Here is a 20045-nt window from a genome sequence, read left to right as displayed (position 1 = left end):
CATTTTGTGGGGGTTTAGGTCTGTGTCTTTAGGAAAACAGTACAATTGTGTAGAAAATTATATACAACCGAAGTATTTTTATGAAAGGGGAGAAAATATTAAGAGGAAATACTCCAGGGCAGATCTCTTGGAGCTGCAGGGCTGTGATTTAGCAATTCCCCCAGTTACTTAGGTGATACTCAGTTGTGTAGAAGGTGTGGTTGAGTCTGTTTGTCTGCAGTTAGCTGGAAGCTTTCTGCCTCAGCACAGAAACAACTTTTCTGCTTTCATAAATGGAAAGAAGAACAGTAAATGAAAATAAAGGATATTAATGGAGTAACTTCTCTCGTAACAGATTATCATGAAACTCATTCTTAAAGAATGTTTTGGTCAAAAAGAAAATTAGAAAGCCCACCTGGCATTCGCTGTGATCAAGTATAGGGACCAACATGTCGTTCAGTCAAATGAGACCTCAAACATCACAGGTGAGATTTTTTCTACTTTTCCACAAAGATTTTTTAGATTTCACAAATAAAAATAAAAAATATTAAAATAAGTGACACTGCACCATTTCTAGGAGACCTGAGAGGAAAAAACTGTGCTTTTAACATAGTAAATATAGAAAGCATTCTTTTCTAGTTTATATTTAGTAACTCAACAATTGCAGAAATATTTAATATAGCTTATTTGCATGGCTTCTAGTTACAGGGAAGTGTATCGTCCTTGTCAGTACCATCTGATTTTCACTGGAAATATCAAGACCTAGACATTAACAGTCCCACAACTACCACAGGTTTGAACACAATCTAAGTGAACCTTGCTCAGAGCAGGCTTAGTTATTCTTTTTGCAGACATTGCCGGGAGCATTTCTGTGCTTCCAAGGTAGCTAATATTATTAACAACTGTCAGAAATATTTTGAATTTTTTTTCTTGCTGACAAGGTCAAGTTGTGGTGCTGTTTGGATCAAGCTTTCAGGGCTTTGCATTTTTTATGAGATGAACAAAGGTAGGACTTCAGCTGAAGTGTTCTTGTAACCATGACACGCTCCAGAGTATCAGCTGGTTTTGGTAAGCTCTGTCCATTGCTGTCACAGTGATATACAGCAGTAGCACAGGCTCTCTTTTCTCTCATTTCCATTGTTGAGCTTGTTCTAATGTGACTTATTTTGATGCTGTCAGCTGGCATTCAATCACAAATTGCTCTACTCGTGGCTGTTCTCACTATCTAGTCATCATTGTCAGATAGAGCCTCACTCTCCTAGTCCATGTGCTAACATCAAAGAAACCATTCCTGCCTCCAGAAATTGAAAGTCCACCTAAGCAAAACAAAGCGTATAGGAAGAGGGTTATAACATATCTACAGTTATGATCATCTGTTCTTTATTTAGTTGATGGAGCTCCACGTTTTTTATGTCCCAGAAGAAGTGTGGAACTTCAAGCTGAATACAGTTCCTGTAGCTCTTACTAGTAAATTCATCTCAGCCGGATTTATAAGGTGAGTCTTATTCTTAGGCTTCATGTACATGGTAGGTCCTTTACATTGTCCTTCAGTCATTTAGTCCAGCTGTTGCTCTATAGAGCACAATTACATCTGTCAGAAGAGACTTGTTCTCTAATAATTTCTGGAGGGTAAGTGGTGCCCACAACTAGCCTTATGTTTATTTGGACTGTTATCAGGCTTAGCTCCGTTGCAGTCCTTGGTGTAGACCATTGAAATGCACTTCCAGAGCAGTGCGAGTATTTCTGCAGAATAATTTATGTTGTAAAGTCACAGTCTTATATTCTTTCTGTCTTCTTGAGCTTCATGACCAAAATCTTGAATTTTTTTCGGCAGTGGGCCAGCTTCAAGACAAAGTGACTTGATGAAGATGGGATAGCTTGTCAGTTCCCAGGAACAGGGATATGACGATCTGAGCTCTCTCAGTCCGAAGTCCCCTTAAGCCATGTTTCTCAAGGGGAAGCATTACAGCCCATGCAACCACCAGCATATCTTCTTTCTTCTTCAGTAGTATTTCTGAAAGGTTGCGCACAACACCGTGTGCTATGTGTGCTCTCAGGTAGCTGTTTAGAGGACTTGGTGAAAGAATACCCCGGTTCCCAGTCCTAGGCCCAAACCTGGCACAGAAAGCTGCAGTTTTAATCTTTCATAACTTTGAAAGTTTGTTTTATACTCCTAAACGCTTTACTCACAAAATCTGCTTGTATCTAGTGTGGTAAGAAGTTGTAGAAAAATCAAATAATGTAAAGATGTGTATTGAAACGGAGCTTTTACATGCACCTTGTCTGCCTCTGTGCAAAACCTGTCAATTTAGCTTAAACTGCAGGGAATATGGGTTTTAACTAATTTAAATTCAGGCTTGTATTGTCCACTTAAGACAATACACTGTGTAGCCAAAAAGATTGACATCAGTCAGGTGTTAGCACATAGGGCAGAATGTATTCATTCTTGCAGCTTCTTTTGTTGAAAGGCTGCTCAAAACCAGAGGAAATAAGTACATGTATCTGTTTTGTTTGCTGTTCTAGTCTCCGGCAGAGGTGCAAAATACACGGCTGGAGTGGTAACTTCAAATCATTTCATGTGATTGGATGTCTGTCACTACCCTCTGTTCTCTAGTGTGAATTTATTTCACTAAGGCTCAATTCTAAGGCATCAACTTAAATTAGGATTCTCATTGATTTCAGTGGGTTTATATCTGTCTGGGTATTTGTTGCATATGAGTCTTAAATAATTGCTAATTAATTATTCTATGGGTACTATGCAATGCTGCAGTACATTAGCATTAGCAATAACTAGCACCCAGCCAGTGTATCACTGTCTTTAAAAACAAAAAAATATTTTAAAAAACTTCTCTTATTATAACCTGGGAGAGGGAACAGCAGCCTTGCTGGTACTAATGCTGTTTGGACGTTGTTGATAGCACTGTCCGGTTGGCTTGACAATCCTAGTGCTGTCTGAGTCAGCTTAACAAAGGATTCCTAGGTTTAACTACAGGCCACTTCCATTAATCATGAAATTAGAGGAAAATATTAAGTGTGTAATTGTCTATGGCCCTGAGTTCTTGTTCCCATGAACTTGATTTCTCAGCCTCTGTGATCTTTTATTTATTCCTCATTCCTCACCACAGAAGCCATACTTTTGTTACTTCTAGATGAGATGACTGCATTACTTTTAAAGGAACAACCTGAAGCAAATGACTTGGATGTGACTAGTCTTCTGCTAGCCAGTGGCAGCAAGTAGGAAATATATTAGTATGTGTTCCTAGCAGCTGCACTGGCAAATAATGCTCAGATAAATTTCTGCCATATATCTCAGGTTCTGTACACCTTGATAATTTTCTCCCATGATACATTGTAGTTACTTAGATGTTTTCCCTGCTGTTCATAAATGCCTGAGATTTAGATTTCCTCACTGGTTTGGACAGGCATTATCAGTGAAGGATGTGCCGTGTTAGAATTGCCTCTGAAAGAGCTTGCATTTATTGGGTTTCAGAAGACCATTCAAGGGGCATATCTTCTCTGAGACATCAGCCTGAAGAAATGATAGTGAATGAGAGATATTTGAATTATAGATCATCTCTATTCTCACATAAGACCTTGGAAGGATATGTATTGAATCATGTATCCATCTTTCACATATTTCTTGATATATTTGAAATAAATGACATTAGGGCTAATATCTGTAGCAAGTGTGGGCAAAAAATGGCTGGGGAAGAAATAAACAGGAGCTAAATGTACAGGGACCAAGCAGTGTGGCCTAGATGTGTCCACTCTGCAGACTTTGGTCTCCTCTGCTGCATGCCTGTGCTCTAAGGCAGATTTATGATCTTAAGGAGGGTCCTCTAAGTCCAGGGTGTTTGAAATAATGCAAGGGAAGCATTGTAGCCCACTGAAGTACTGTGTTTATGAGATGAAACTAAGGGTGTTTTTACATACCTAGGGTGTGAAATGAAGGCATATAGGGCTGTTTGAAAGTGCAAACAAACCCTGACAGGTTCATGTTGAAGACCTGTCAACTTGAAGGGATGGCATGTTCTTATCTATACTGTTTAGTGAGAATGGCATGTGCTATCCCCCAAGCTATGTCTGTGCATTGCTTGAAGGGTGATAGCTGCCTGGGCCAAAATCATGCTAGGTAGTATACTAACACTTAATCAGCATGGGTGATTAACAGTCTCAGGCCTGAATTTATTCCCTGGTTGACAGGTTGACTCCCTATGACAGCATAGGAGCAATTAGAATTGCTTATGTTGTGCTGCAGAGCTTTTGTGTGCCTCTTGCACATGTGGTTTTATTCTGCGGAGATGCTTTTTATTCTATAGTGTTTTTGATACTCGGCTCATTACTTTAATATTTGCATGGTTTCCAATAGTACATTGAATGATGCAATTCATATTTGCGTCAGCTCTCTCATCCTCAAACTGTGGTGGAAATGTTAACACTGCAGTGTTTGGTTTTGATTTAAAATCCATTTGCATGTACACATGCACACACCCAGCTGTAAATTTGTGTTGGAGAAGACAAAATCAAAGGAATGTGCCTGCTACTTAAAATGGACAGTGATGAAGTCTCCTCTAGCCCTTAGTGGTTGAAGGGGTATGTTCTACAGTCCTGGAACTTTGTCACCTATATGGAAATGCATGACTATAGTTTCCAGTGGTTTTGTTATTCATTTGCAGATGAGCAAGAGCATTCTGAAGGAGTTGTTTTCAAATTTCAGCTACTTCCCTACTCTCCCTTTGTATGGGGTTCCTAAAATATGAATATTGCTAGTTAATGTTATGACAGCCCTTGTAATACAGTCTACCATAACGTGATACAATGTTCTGGCTCTACCACACCAAGGCTCTCTGGCCTATATGTAATTAGGTTCAGTTCTAGGACATAGTTCCCATTTTTGGTCATTCTGTCCATGCAAGCCAGCATGTATATAGCATTATCTTCCCCCTCTTACTAACTAGCCATCATTATTTGATCTTACAGATGTATTAATGAATAACAACATTCTAGGGTGTCTCCTCACATCACATTAAGAGTGCTACGGGAGAAGCTTGGAGAGTACCTGGGTGGAGTTGCAGTTGCAGATAAATTCAAATTTTTAAAATGCATTGGGAAAAAACTAGCAGTGGTAAGTTAATATTTTTTTTCTTTAGCGCTCTTCTGCTTTATAATGTAAACCACAGATTTCATTCCTGCAGATTAGATAATACCACAAGAAAACAGAGATCACTTTAGGAGCACTGTTAGCATTTGTTTTTAAACATGCTGGAGCATAAGCTCTTGTCAGAGCATGTCTACTTCCCCAAATACAAAGGCACAGCTGGACAGGTATATTAGAAACATTCTTTAAAGCATCAGATGTAATTAGTTGCCATCCAGTGAAAAGATGCTAGTTTTGATAAGTCAGTGGATTAAATATGACAAATCTGGTTGCATTAAAAAAAATCCCCCTAAGGTCATTATGGTTGGGAATATGGCAGTTGAAGAATTTGCAATGGAAGCTGAGTAAGTGAGAGTTCCTCTAATGGTTCCTGCTGTGACCTGCCCAAAAGCTTTTAAAAGATCAGTCTCTGAATGAAAACGTCTCTGGGTGTACATTTGTGTTCCACTAATTAGTCCAGTAATAAAGCCTGAGATGTATGTAATCAAAAACCTACATCTCTGAATCATAACTGTTCCTCACACTGGTTCTCTATATATTTATATCTTACAAACTATAGCTAAAGATTAAATAAACTTGAAAATCAGTCCAACTGGAAGTTTGTTCTTGTAATACACAAAAACTTAAGTCATGTACATAAGTATAGAATACTTTTTTCACCTCTCATTTCACTTGTTTCTCACGGATTTGGAAATTAATTACAAGCTGGAAATTTGGTGCCGTTCTTTATTTCATTTGTAGTTGAGTTATCACTAACATGACTCACACAGAAGACTAGAATAAATACTAAGTAATATGCAAAAACTAGGTGGAAAAACATGAAGAGAAACTTAAAGACTGACACAATCTAAATCTGAAAATGTGCATGTGTCTTCAAAGAATTCAGGTCTTTTTAACTGGATGATAATGAGTAAGATGGTATATTTTCTTCCCCACTGATAGTTCTGAGATAAATGGAGAAATTTTCCAACTTCCTTTAGAATGTCAGGAAATTAATAAAATATTTTACTTTAATAGAGAATTAAAGATATTGGTAGATACAAGTGAAGATTTTTAGTGACAAAGATATAATTTTAATTTGGGGTATTGACTGTTGCTTGATGTTTAACTTTATAACAAAGTGTAAAGCAATAAGCCAACTAACTGGTTTATTTGTTGTTTAGGGTCATGGTAACCTCATTGAATTACATCTCCATGATCAAATATTTGTTGAGTGGGGGTTTTTTCCCCTTAGTCTTCTGTTTCACAACAGTAACAATGTAAGCAGTACTAAGAGCTGGACCCTACTTGCAAGTAAGGGTCTTTAACTGAAAAATAAAAATAAACCAAAATCGTGTTCATTTGCTCTTCCTTTTCTTGCATACAGCCTGTATCTCTTAACAGTGAATCAATGGCATTGCCTGGCCATTACTGAGAATAGAATTTGGCCCCTTGTTTAGTTCAATTTCATTATTTAAATGTAAGCTCAGATTTCTTTTTTTTTTTTTTTCCTTCTGTTGGAGCACATCTTTCAAATATATATAGATTATCTTAGACTTTGTTTTTAGGACAACTGTTGAAATCTGAAACTGTATATCACACAAAGAATGTCAAGACAATAAATACAAGAAGACAGGAAAGTAATAGATTTTTTTTTCTATATACATTAAATATTTTGCAGTATTGTATCAGGTGAATAGAGAAAATTATGTGAGACTCAGCATTTCTATTCAGATTCAACTTGAAGCAACTTTTGGTAAAGAAAGTTGAAGACTTTCTTCTGCTGTGACTGTTGGATCAGGTCCTTTGAACCATAAGAGAAAGTGCAAAGGATAAAAAAAATTATTCATTACATCCATGTACTGTTGTGGGTGTGATTGAGATTTTGAAAAATAGACAAAATAAAGTTTCAGTACCGTGTCAGAAAATAGAATAGTAGTCTATGTTCCTTCTTCCCCATGAGGCCATTACAGAAGGTAGTGCTGATTATGAAAAAAATGTAGTATGTAAAGATGATGATAGAATACAGAAATTAAGTGATATGCAACATTATTGATAAAAAAGTATTTTATTGGTTACGCTTCCGTTCTTTATCTTCCAAGGTGAAAGCAAAGCAAGAAACAGAACTGGAACTGAAGTCGTTTGCTCCTCCTTATGTATGTATTGAATGGCTTTTAAGGTATCATTTTCAGAAACCTTTTACATTGTACATTTCCTCTTTTGTCCTGTCTGATGAATATACTGCATATTTTAGGCACTTTATCCTGAATTATATTTATTACCTGGAATGGAATACTTTGAAGATGTTTATCCATCACCATCATCAACTCAACAAAGACATCACTTTAATGCAGAAGCTAATAGGTTTGGTCGTGGGTCAAGATTATCCAGTCTTCCCCAACAAAAACCTGAAAAAAGCAAACAATTTTTAGAAAGCATACAAAGCAGTCATCAGCTAGAAAATCAGGAAGTGCACAGTCCTGTGGAACAGGGTGAGAAAGAACCTGTTCCAGTTTTGCGCACAAAACATAAGCAAGACCATAACAACAGGATTCAAGAAAAACAGATACAGTTTAGAGAAAAAGGTAAGTTTAACCAATGTAGTGAAGGAGGATGATGAAGGAGGAGAAGAATATTATGGTTAACATTTACAATAAAATAATATTTCTGTTTTCTAATATCAATTATTATGCAGCTCAAAATGGGTCCAATGGATCTCTCTTCACACCAAGTCATGCAAATCCTGCAGATTGGGAGTCTGGAAGGAGTGATATGGTATTACAGACCTCTCAGCAAAATCATCTCAGCCAAGATCAAAAAGAGCGTAACACTCCTAAGTGGAATGACAAAGCCAAAGGAACTGCTCTTACTCTTCATGTAAACCACAGTGATGAACAAGGCCAGAATAACCAAACACCCCAAAATCACATTAAATATCGAAAAGGTACAACTGTTCATTGTCATCTTTTTGCTAAAGCATGCGTTTTAGAAAGTTGGCAGAGTAAAGCTAAGTTTTAAGAAATCTATAGTTAAAGCATGAGTTGGAATATTGCTATCAGAACAGTATTCTAATTTTTTTAAATAATGATAATATCTTTCAAAGAGCTGTAGTTTTACTTTGGATGAGTCCTTTATCACTGTGTACTGATACAGGGAAACACTTTACTATAGTTGATGCATTTGTCTAATCTTATTTGTATGAAAAAAATTACTAAGCAGCTACTGTAAAGATAGGAGGATAATGATCCCGTAATTCAATAGCAATTTTAAATGAAAAAAATCTTGTTAGCAGTATATTAGGGAAAGCATTTATTCACTTCAACTTTCATTGTCATCTTATCCATGGCTGCATTACTACTGAAGAGGAAATGTTTCCTCCCCTCCCTCCCATATAATGTTTATTTATATGCTATTGAACAGTGGCATTCCTAAAACAGAGGTGAGAAAACTCTTTGAGCAGACTACAGTGAAAATAGTACAAAAGTATGGAGGGGTTTAAAGCACACATGAACTAGGTAATAGTTCTGTGCCAAAATAGAAAATGTTGTTTGGAAGAGATCTGTTAACTACTACTTCCTTTAAAATGGGGTGTCTTATGGATACTGAGGGCCATTAAGTCACTGAAGAGTTATATAATGTTCTTAATATTCCTAAATTTTTAGTGATTACCAAGGAAGAAATGACTGACACTTTAAATTGGATTTGAATGAGTACTGTTATATTAGCATCAAAATTATACCATAAATTTTTTTTGAGGAAATACTTTTGAAAGACAAGTCTTAATATTTGAGTAGAATTTTACAGTTAATGTAAAAAAGGTCACCTTTGTTCTATTGCAAATTTTTAATGAGTAATTATTAAATGAGGCAATATTCAATTTTTCATAGGTATGGGCACCTTATAGATTTCAGTTAAATGATTTTCTGGATATCCAGCACTTTGAGTAATAAAACAAAAATTTGGATATTGTATTCTTTGAGACGTGTCTGGACAGCGTGTTAGAAAAGGCTTTCATGGATGACTTTTCAGTAATTTCAGTTTACACTCATGGTCTGTCAAAAATAGCTTTGTCCCTCCATCATCATGTTAACTGATATTAAGTATGAGACTGCTTAATATCCAAGTATATATATGTAAATATATAACTGAAAAGTTTTATATAACTTTATTTTGAATGATGAAGTATGTAGGATTTTGTAGCAGTAAAGGTAAAGTCTGTCAGCAATTTTATTTTGAAATATTTATTGTATATATTTTAAAGGAGATAACATTTATTCATTAACATTTAAACGCAAAACATTTTGCTCTCCCTTTCTTTGCTAGCTCCAGTTTGTAGGGGATCTTCAGTCTCTGAAAGGCAGAAAGTGTTAGATACAGAATTCGTTTAGGGAAGGTGAAATAATTAATTAAGTGGTTTCCTTATCTGTGATAATGTTTCTTGTACTGGTTACCAGAATTAGCTAGATACAAATTCTCAAAACAAAAATACCTTTTTTCCCCCCTTATTTCTTTCTTCTGTTATTCACCCAACATTTCCAAACCCCAGAGATAACGTTATTTATTGGAATGATTCACTGAATTTCTAAGACAGGTTGGAAAGACCAGGTATTGACAGTCAAAACAGCTTGAATTTTGTGAGTGTAATCTATATATTTTGATCATCACTATCCTGTCACAGAACTAACAAACATGGAAAATAATGACCACCAAAAAGGTACCAAACTAAGAAGAGACAGAACACAGGATGCTGGAGTTCTTAAAATAATGGAAGACCAAACCACAGAATATGTATGCAAAAAACAAAGGTTAGTAAATAATGATTCTGCTAAAATAATGGATAACATTAATTCATAGCTAGAAACTTATTTTACAGACTTCAAATAAATGAAAGAAAATGGCAAAAAAACCATTGCATTACATGACTGTTCACTTGCTTCTTTGATTTTATCTTTAGCTTGCAGCAATACAAAACTAGCAAGTCTATAGCTGATCCTGGTGAAAAACTGGATAATCAGGTGTGTTTCTCAAGGTAACATATTCTTAGTAATCTTGAGCAATAAATATAATCCTCCACCTAGAAATAGTCTAATTTTTTAAGACAGGTAACTCCTTAGAAATATGAAATACTCAAATGTAGATTTGAAAGTAATTGAGAAAAGTTAATTCATGCACTGCTACTTAGCAGATTTGCTAATGAAAAACTAACTATATTTCTAAACAATAAAATCATCAGAAGTTATACCTCCAGTTATAATTTAACAGGAGCTACACATACAATAACTATCTCAGTCTTATTAATGTTAGCTGAATTTTTTTTACTGTTTGCTGACAGTAACATTTTATTGGTTTTATTGGTGACATTTTTATAATTTCATATTTCCTATGGGATAAATTTGTCTTCTCTCAAGCCAAGCAAAACTTCTGATAAAAACTATAAAATCCTTTAAAACATAAATATGATCTAGTCATAGTATCAAAATAAGAACATATTTAGGAAGACTCAGCACCCACACGCAATCATACAGCATAATAGCCATCACTACTAACTGTCACCTGTGAGCTCTTGTGCAGAAGTAATTGTAGTGGAGTTATGAAAATAATAATGAAATTGAAAATCTACTATTATAAATTTTACTTTAGAAATTGGCAGTCCAGACTTCGTGAGCAATGAGCCAGATGGCAGTTTGTCATGGTTTAACCCCAGCCAGCAACTAAGCACCACACAGCCACTCGCTCACTCCTCCCCCCTCCCAGTGGGATGGGGAGGAGAATCAAAAAAGAGAAGTAAAACTTGTGGGTTGAGATAAGAACGGTTTAACAACTAAAGTAAAATATAATAATAACAATAATAATAATAATAATAATACATGGTCATAATAATGATTGTAATGAAAAGGAATATATCCAAAAAAAGAGAGCAGTAAAACCCAAGAAAAGACAAGCGATGCACAATGCAATTGCTCACCACCCACTGACCGATGCCCGAGCAGCGATCCGCCCCTCCCGGCCAACTCCCCTCCGTTTATATACTGAACATGACGTTCCATGGTATGGAATACCCCTTTGGCTAGTTCGGGTCAGCCATCCTGGCCATGCTCCCTCCCAGCTTCTTGCACACCTGCTTGCTGGCAGAGCATGGGAAGCTGAAAAATCCTTCACTTAGGATAAGCACTACTTAGCAACAACTAAAACATCAGCGTGTTGTCAACATTATTCTCACACTAAATTCAAAACACAGCACTGTACCAGCTACTAAGAAGAAAATTAACTCTGTCCCAGCCGAAACCAGGACAATATCCACCCCTTATTCTATACCATTTATGTCATGCCCAGATCCCACACTTTCCAATACATTTGCAATTATCACCACCACTTTTCCTGTCTTTTAATATATACAGACAGATATCATTCCTGCAGTGTATGGGCCATCTCTCTAAAATGTCTGTTGACTTCATTCAGTCCATGACTTTGGGCTCCATCTGTCATAACAGTCTGTCTGGGCAGGAGGGATGGTGCAAAGCCCGCTCAGTCGGCAGAGCAGGATCGGGCTTTGGTGTGGTGCGGCGGGTGGGGGACATTGGGCGCAGCAGGGGCATGGTGTGTGGTGTTGGATTGTTGCATGCTGAAGACAGTTCTGGTTCCATCACTACTGCGCTTCGCCCAGTTTTATTGAAATTCATTCTTCATTAATCTAAGTGATTCTTACTGTAATACCATTGATATAGCACATAACAATTATAATAATGATGACATACAGTGGCAGGGTTATATAGCAATTAACATCATACAATTTAATCTATTGGCTATTCTCACCTAAAATCAAACCACCTTGAGGCACACATCGGAATTCCCCATCCTTCCGCATCACCCACCAAGTGCACCCAGGTCCTTGAGCAAAAGCAATCCCATGAATGGGTTTGCCTTTGCCCGAGGCAGGAATAACCCAGACTGTTTTCCCTAGCATATTTTTTATGTGCACTACAGGATCTTTTTCCCCTTCTACGGTACGTAAAAGTTCTGATTGGGCAGAAACCAGGACACAGTTTTAAGGCCTGTTATTCCTGCTCTTGCATGGGAGTGTCAGTAACTTGTGGGGTTATGGACATGGACAAGAACAATTAGCAATAGTCTACGTTTTTGTCTGTATGTTCTCTGCGATGTAAGTGTTCAGTGTTCTGATTTTATTTGCAGAGGTCCAGCTGTTTGTAATTTAGTAATCATTTGTACTGGTAACAGAATAAAAAAGCTTATACGCAGAATTCAAATTCAGCCCTCCCATTCACTCAGGCCACTTTCAGGTCATATGTCTAATGTAACTATTCAGGATTATGAGTTATGTACTTATAGTTGTGTCTTTTGACTCTATAGGCGGATGAAAACAAGCAAAATCATCTTACTTGTCCGAAAGAATATATTTTGCCTCCTAGTCCACCTTTTCTGGCACTTTCTGTAAATCCAGCTCAAGTTCCTGCAGTTCAGGCAACAAGTGAGTATATGATGCCAAGAAATTGCAGGGATGTGAACATTTAATCAAGACTGAATAGTTAATGAAGACAGAAATACCTACTTTTTGAAAGAGTTTGTACATACATTCATTCACAGCATTGTTATAAACTTTAATTTGTAGTTGGAAAATTCCAGGCATTTGTAATTGCATGCACTGTTCGTAGAGCATGGCAGGTTCCCAGCGCTAGAAAACCCAGCTTGTGGACTTGGGGATGGAAGGAGAAAAGGAGGGAGACTGGATGAAATACTGCTGGCTCAAATGAGAATGTAGCAAAGAAAACCACTAGTAGTATTGCTGAGGATCCTCCACTGTGGTGGAGGAGGAGGATAGTGAGAAGATAAGTGACTGACCTACTGTTGCAGACTAGTGAAAGTCTGAGATACTATCCTGCCTATGACCAGCTGGAGTTTAAGGCAAGACTTTGCTACAGTTTGTATTGCAAAGTATTTTGAGCAGGAAATAGTCTTTTGGAGGCTTTTTTGGCTTCGTGTGGCAAGAGTTTTCAATGTATGTAGTGTATATATATATCTTGAATATATAGTTTTAGTGTTACATTGTCTAGGCATATAAAAGGGTGTTTACTTGTTTGTGTGTGTGTATGAATGCCTGGATGCATGCTGGATTTCTCACTTTTTTCTAATGCACCAGCCATTTCAAAAAGTTAGAGATAGTTTATTAAAATAAAAGAATTTCTACTGCCTGTTCTGACAGAGCTTTTGGCATGATTTATGATGGGTGCATTACAAAAATCTTGATTGATCCTTCCTACTTCCAGTATCCAGATGCTTGCTAAATATAACTATAATATCTTTAGAAAACAAGATGGTAGAACAATTGCAACAAATGAAGAAAGACAGAAGGCATATGGAAAAAAATAGAGAAGAACTGATCAAAAAAGCTAAAGGGCTACTGGAACAAAATAAGCTGAGGAGATACCACGGTACACTTAATTTATTTTGGAATTTGGAATGATTGAGAAATGACACTGAAACCAATGTGAAAATGTTTGTCTCCTTGTCAGTGAGCTTAATTACGGAGAGAGCAGTTTGCTAACCAATAGCACCGAGAAGGCTCATTTGTATAACAGCATGCTGGAAAGATTCAAGGTTGCAATGTTTCCTTCCACTTTTTTGTGGCAATCTTATAAATCTAAAAATATCCTGGCTTTTGTAAACCATTCAAGTTGTGTCCCATGTACATACAATGCCCAGAGAGCTACTGCAGGCCACTTCACTGTTTGAGGCCCAGGGCAGCTGACATATTCTAAACCTGCCTTTAGCTGGTGCATACAGAGGTTTTTACTGTGTTCATAGGGCTTCTAGTTAAATTGCCAGCATAATACTTTTTGTTCCTCCTATCTAATGGTATTCAGCTTATTGGATGGAAGTTACAAGCCTGTCGTGACAAGCTTGACAAACCTTGTTTTTTAACAAGGTAAAATCTCATTGGAATCCCACCCAAATTTTCTTTGTAAAATTATCTTCAAGTTTATACTTAAACTATCCTCCCTAAGTCACATTCCAGTTATAAAGAGATGAGGTTTGATCACTTTGATGTTTTGAGAGCATTCTCTTTGTACTTAAATACAGCTAAAGCACTAGGAGTCTCAACTATTATTTGTAGCTTTGTTGAAAGAAGACAAGCCAATTCTTCCAGTTATTCTCTAAGGGCACGGCTACACTGCACTCTGCAGCATGGCGAAGTTGTATTTGAAAAAAAAACAAACTTGGGTACTTGAAGCAGTGAATCTGTAGTAGCATGGAGCTGCAAGGCAAGCTAATTTACCCTGCTGAGAGAAGCCCTAAACGGTTCCTGCATTGTCTTGATTTATGTTATCCAGTTAGGTAAAATAAAGGTTATTTCACAAGGATTCAAACAGCTTCTGGAGGTTCTTTAAGAAGTGTCTCTACCTCTGAATTATTTTTATCAGACCTGTAGAGTTTCGTAAGTAAGTGCATTTGCAAACATGTTTCTTCACAAGGTATGAAGGGAAGAGCATATTGTGTAGGAACAGCGATCCAGTCGATAGTTAATATCCTCCTAAGATTGCCATGCTGACAGTCACTCTCAGTTAAATACCATATAGTCCTCCAACAGCTGGGTTCTTTTTGATAAGTTTCTGAGAAGCAGTTGTCCTGATTTTGTAAAATATGCCTTGAAAGAAGGAATCATTTAAGACACTTTGCCGACTAGTGGACGTATGTGGCCATAAGACTGCCCCACCAGATACAGGGGGGTTTATGTGCCAGCTGTTGATAGCACATTAACAACATAGGAGGAATCATAGTTAAGTGTAAAGGTAAATAACTGTTTCCCATAATCTTGGGACTTCTGTATAAAACTAAGCTGTTCAAAATCGCTGGCCCTGCAGAGCTCAAATTTTGCATAAGTCTACAGTGCTAAATATTCTGCTACAGCAGAGCTGTGGACTTCAGACGGTGGTGGGCATACCAGTCTTCAGAGGTCTGGAGCGCACTTACTGTGCAGCTGAAACCTGCAGAACAGCCAGGCTGAATGAAACTTTGGTTTTGGACCTTGTGTTATATCTCGGTGGACAGGTAGAGCCTTTTGTTGCAGGTCATTGTGTGAAAATTCAGTTGCATTTATAGTGAATGTAATTTTAACGAAGATTTTTCACTAATTGCTTTTTTTGAAGAAACCCACTGCCATGTTTTAATGTGTGCATTGGCCAACTGAATCTTGTGAGATCAGTTGGTCATTGCTGTCTTCAACAGACCTTATGATAAGGTGAACAAGACCAAACAGTGTTGCTGTTTTCCTGTGTAGTTCGTGAGGAATGGAAAAAGAAGTACTTTGAAACTAAGAAAGCTACGATTTCACTGGAGGATGCTTTAAACAAACTGCGACAAGATTTAGAGCTTTACCACCAGAAATTACTCTTGCAATTGGAAGCCAGAGGTAGCCGAAAACAACCAAACAGTATGACAAACTGCAAGGTATTTGCTTGTATTATTTAATCTCTCTTTTTACACAGCCTGGTTTTTTGTATAAAATATAAATTAAAGTAACAAATTCATCACCAACCAATGACTTGTAAACTAGCTTTAACAGCCAAATATCCCTCAATGATCTGAGGTATAGAATTCCTTCAGCCCATTCTTCTCAAAAAGACTGAAGAAGTGCTTGAGTCTGAGCAGTTGATTCTTTATGCTTTGTGCTTGTACAATACCTTCTCGTAACAAAATCCCCTTTTGTTCAGTATGATTAATGAATTGTTCAGTTCTATATTGTTCTCATCATCCCAAATTTCACGTACAGAGGTAATGAATTCTAGTTTGGAAGACAAGAAATGTGTCTGAGGCTTTTGGAGTGGTTGCACCTGAACTGTTGTGCAACTGTGAGTCTCGTGTTATGTTGTTGGTGTCAAATCATGGGAAGTTCAGAGAGGAATTAAAAGAGAAGATAAAAGAAAAGGGGGAAACACCCTTTCCAATAGTTGTATCTGCTGATTTACTAAATGCGTTAATGGAAGCAAGTCTGTTGGCAAATCTGAAGCTAGACTCGGAAAAATAAATGTCCCTTTCTTGTATCTATCTGAAAGGTGGAAGAGTGTATGTACAATCTAAGTGTAAATTATATACAAATGTGTATTATTTAAGCTATCTTAATATAAATATCTACAATATAAAAATATTAATAGGGTTGATATTACATTATATTACTAGCTATGTTCAGATATGTTATTGCTCCTTTTGGGGAGATCTCAGGGGTTTTTTAGGTCTCTCTGGCTAGGCACAAAGAGGCCTTATGTGAAGGATAAGCACAACAACATGCATACAGCAGTTATTTATTGGCTAGCACACACAGAAGACAGCTAGGATTTAATGAGCTATTAGGCTAAGCATAAGTATGCTCTTCACCCCTTGTAAGCTACGTGCAGTCAGGCGGGAAGAATCGGGCTCTGGGGAACAGATCCTGCTGTCGCTGGTTTCCCACCAGCTTTGTCCTCACTGGTGACTCAACCCAACGACACGGTGGTTCCTCAGTAGCCCTCAACTAGTCTGATGGCCCTGCCTGTTTTTTCCTGCACGACTGTGTACCTTTCATGCTTTCTCAGTGGTCTGAGTCAGGGTTACAGAACTGTGCGGTGTCAGAGCTGGGAGTTGGACCCTTGTACGCAGGCAGCTACACCCCTGGGTGGGGAGAAGCTTACAGCAGGAGCTCAGAGATGAGAGGCTAGAGATACCACTTAATGACTCCTTGTATGGGCAACTTTATCACATGATTTGCTTCAGCTGGCAGTTTAATAGCATTTTTAAAGGCTTGGAACATCAAGACATTACCACATACACCCCCACCCCTCAGCATTACTGATTTCAAGGGACCACAGCTGACTTACACGAGCTGAGTATCAGAACCTATATTTTGAAAACATGAATTTTAGTTTTACAGGTTAATTCAAAGATCGGCCCACCCACAGCTACTGCTGAAATGATGTGCTGTATAACCAGGAGTTTATCTAGCTGTACGAAACATCACATGAGTGTAGCAATCTCATCAGTAAATGTACCGTGACAGAGCGATGCTAAGCCTGTGAGAGGAAAAAAAGTATGATTTGAAGTATGCCTTTTTATTATAAATGGGGAGTAGCCATAAAAGATAATTGCAAAACAATGTGCTATTACTCAGGATCTGGATCTTAACTTCCCAAAGCAATAGGGAGTGGAAGAACCTCCACACCCAGCTGAAGGCCTGGCAGCAGAAGGAAGCTGCCCTCTCTTGGAGAGCAGACTGCTTACAAACTAGAGACGGCCCAGCATGGATTAAGGACTGGAAGAAAGCAGGGGAGTTGGAAAGAGTTGAGAGGATTGTTTCTGAGTGGTGAAGTAACACCCAGTGAATAAGAGATGCACTAATGCTGCACTTACTTAAAGTTTTGTTGTTGTTTGTTGCTGTTTCATACAGAATTACACAATCATCCAGATTACTACAGTGCAGCATGAACTCGATCAACTGAGGAGGAAGCTGGATGATACAAAAATGAAACTCATAATAGAAATTAAGGTACTCTGCCTTTTAATTAAAACAGTCAAAATATTACTATGTATAAAAAAACTTAGATCTTCCCAAACATTAGATGATGTAAATATTTGCTAAACAGTTCTTGTTTTATGCTTAGTGGTATGGTGGTGGTGTTGTGACTTTATCACTTTAGCCAAATTACTTCAGAACACTACGTTATTAGATGATTTTGAATGTATGGCATTCAAGCACTTAAATTTTCAAGGTACTATGTAAGCTAAGCTTCACAATCTCTTTCATAAAATTCCCATTTCACTCTAAAGGTAATTGAAGGAACATACTCGGTGAGGCACTGATCAGTAGTAGACCATGGCTAAGAAAATAAAAAACTGGTATAAAGGAAAAAAGAGAATGGCTCTCCAAGCAGATGGCAGTCCTCTTCATCTGCTTTATTCCATACCAGTGCTGCCTATGGCTCCCTTTGGCAGGAATACGATGGTACAGGCCTTCACCTTGGATAGCTTTTCAGCTTTGAATGCTTGAAACAGGAGTCCTCTACATCACAGAGACTGCCCATGCCCCTGTTTACTGAGTAGTCTAGGGTGGATGTACTCATTATGCCTCCTCCATTGTATAACAAGGAGTGGAAAGAACAATGAATTTCACAGTTGTCTCTTAAAAACACCAAGGCGAAGTACAGAAGAAAGCAGTGCTAGAACTAGGCTAATGAGAGATGTAAAATTTTAAAGATGAAAGCTGTATCCTGTATTCAGCCATCTTGTATAAAATTCAATCATCTTAGTTATATAAACCTATATGCATGTCAACTCCAAAAACTTCCTTAAATTGCAATTCCTTAAATTACTGTTTTTTCTGCAGATGAGAAAGCAGGCAGCATCTGATTTGCGAGCACTGAGAGCGGAACTGACACAGAAGAAGATTCATTCAGCTTTAATTCTCCAGTCCAGAAAATCAGGAATTTAAGAGGATGACATGACTTTAACATCTGTAAAGTCTTCAGAAGCTTTGTAATGTGTATAGAAGCTCAGAATTTCAGAGCGTTTGCTTGTATGTTCTTGAAGTTATCTTGTAAAAAGACATCAACTATGTACATGTTGCGGAATTTGTATACTAGGCTACTGAGGTACTGCAGCTCACTTTTTAAATCTCACTTACTATAAGATTAGTCAGCTACTTAAACATAGTTAAACGTGTCTAAACCAAAGCTAGGTTATTTTAAAAGTGCAAATTAGTGAGTTGTGTAACATCATATTGCTATGCTGATGTTCTTTCATCAGAAATACCTACTAAGCAAATAAACCTATCATCTATAACCTCCTGTTGTTATTTTCAGGCACACGCATTTAATTTTTGGAAAATGATTAAAATACATCTTCTGTAGAACTACAGCAACAGTAATCCTTTATTTAGCTGTTTACTGAAGTATATTTTTGTCATTCTAAGTATGCCTATCTATAAATTACCAACGTATTATTATCATATTATTATGAAGTATGAACAAGATCTCAGATAATCTCACCTTATTTCATATCTAGCTGTTTTTGTTACCTCTCTTATTAGGAAAGCCACAAGGACATTAACCTTCTTCTGTAGTTAGTGGAAGATGCAAGTTTTGTCTCGGACAAGCTGTAACAGTAACACGCTAGGAATTAATGTCAGCTAAAAAGCTAACAAGGCTGTATTTATTACTGGAAGTGAAACACTCACGGGAAATCAGTAATAGGATAAGAAAATTACACAACTCTCAAAAGGACTAACTTCCAAATGTCTTGAGTCAAACCACCCATTATCCAATTTATTTTCTTAAAGATAGGATTTAACAAAGATTTTAGTGCTAAAATATTACGTTAGTTATTAAAACTACAATCACTTTTGCTCAATTCAGGATTGAATCCTACATCCTGTATTTCAGAATTGTGTCTTACTTAAGACACAAGAGCAGGCAACTAGCTACTGGAAAATCTGAACCCAAATTAAAAAATAAAAAATACCAACTCATGATTCTTGACCGCTACAGGAAGTAGAGTTTTATTATAAAGTCCTCTGGCCTTCAGTTAGGATTTTGTAGCTCAGATCATCCGCTCCAGAAGACCTCTCAATTTCACAAATATCTATCTCACAGTATTTTAGCATATGAATATAAATAGTAATATAAATTCTGAAGTATCTATATGTCAAATAAATTTATCAGTTTCTCCTAAAACCTACAGACCTGAGTTCTAGTGTAGAGCCCTCTGATTTTCCAAGGGAATTTTTTTTTTTATGTGAGCGCAGTAGGCTTCACCTTCTGCTTTCCATCACCTGTAGTATCAAGCAGTCAGACACTCATATGAAGTCTCCTCCGTAGCCAGTATGGTAGTGCTGCTATTCTATGGTGTTTTTCCAGTAACTGTTTAGCAAGGCGGGGGGGGGGGGAAC

The 20045-nt window shown here is 37.3% G+C and overlaps 1 protein-coding gene across 1 annotated transcript; it reads left to right on the top strand.

The window, feature by feature from the left end:
* Nucleotides 1–428: 428 nt before the first annotated feature.
* SPATA1 (spermatogenesis associated 1) lies at nt 429–19174 on the top strand. Its single transcript, XM_050901178.1, has 13 exons — nt 429–464; nt 1368–1474; nt 4987–5104; nt 7219–7272; nt 7371–7701; nt 7812–8060; nt 9795–9921; nt 10071–10131; nt 12485–12602; nt 13438–13563; nt 15411–15580; nt 17550–17648; nt 18486–19174. The coding sequence occupies exons 1-13, from the start codon at nt 429–431 to the stop codon at nt 18588–18590; spliced, it is 1701 nt and encodes a 566-aa protein (XP_050757135.1). The 3' UTR covers nt 18591–19174.
* Nucleotides 19175–20045: the final 871 nt, after the last annotated feature.

Source organism: Gymnogyps californianus, chromosome 8, assembly GCF_018139145.2.
Source record: "Gymnogyps californianus isolate 813 chromosome 8, ASM1813914v2, whole genome shotgun sequence".
Taxonomy (NCBI): Eukaryota; Metazoa; Chordata; class Aves; order Accipitriformes; family Cathartidae; genus Gymnogyps; species Gymnogyps californianus.
The sequence above is the reverse complement of the archived record's forward strand: the minus strand, read 5'-3'. Positions and strand labels throughout refer to the sequence as shown.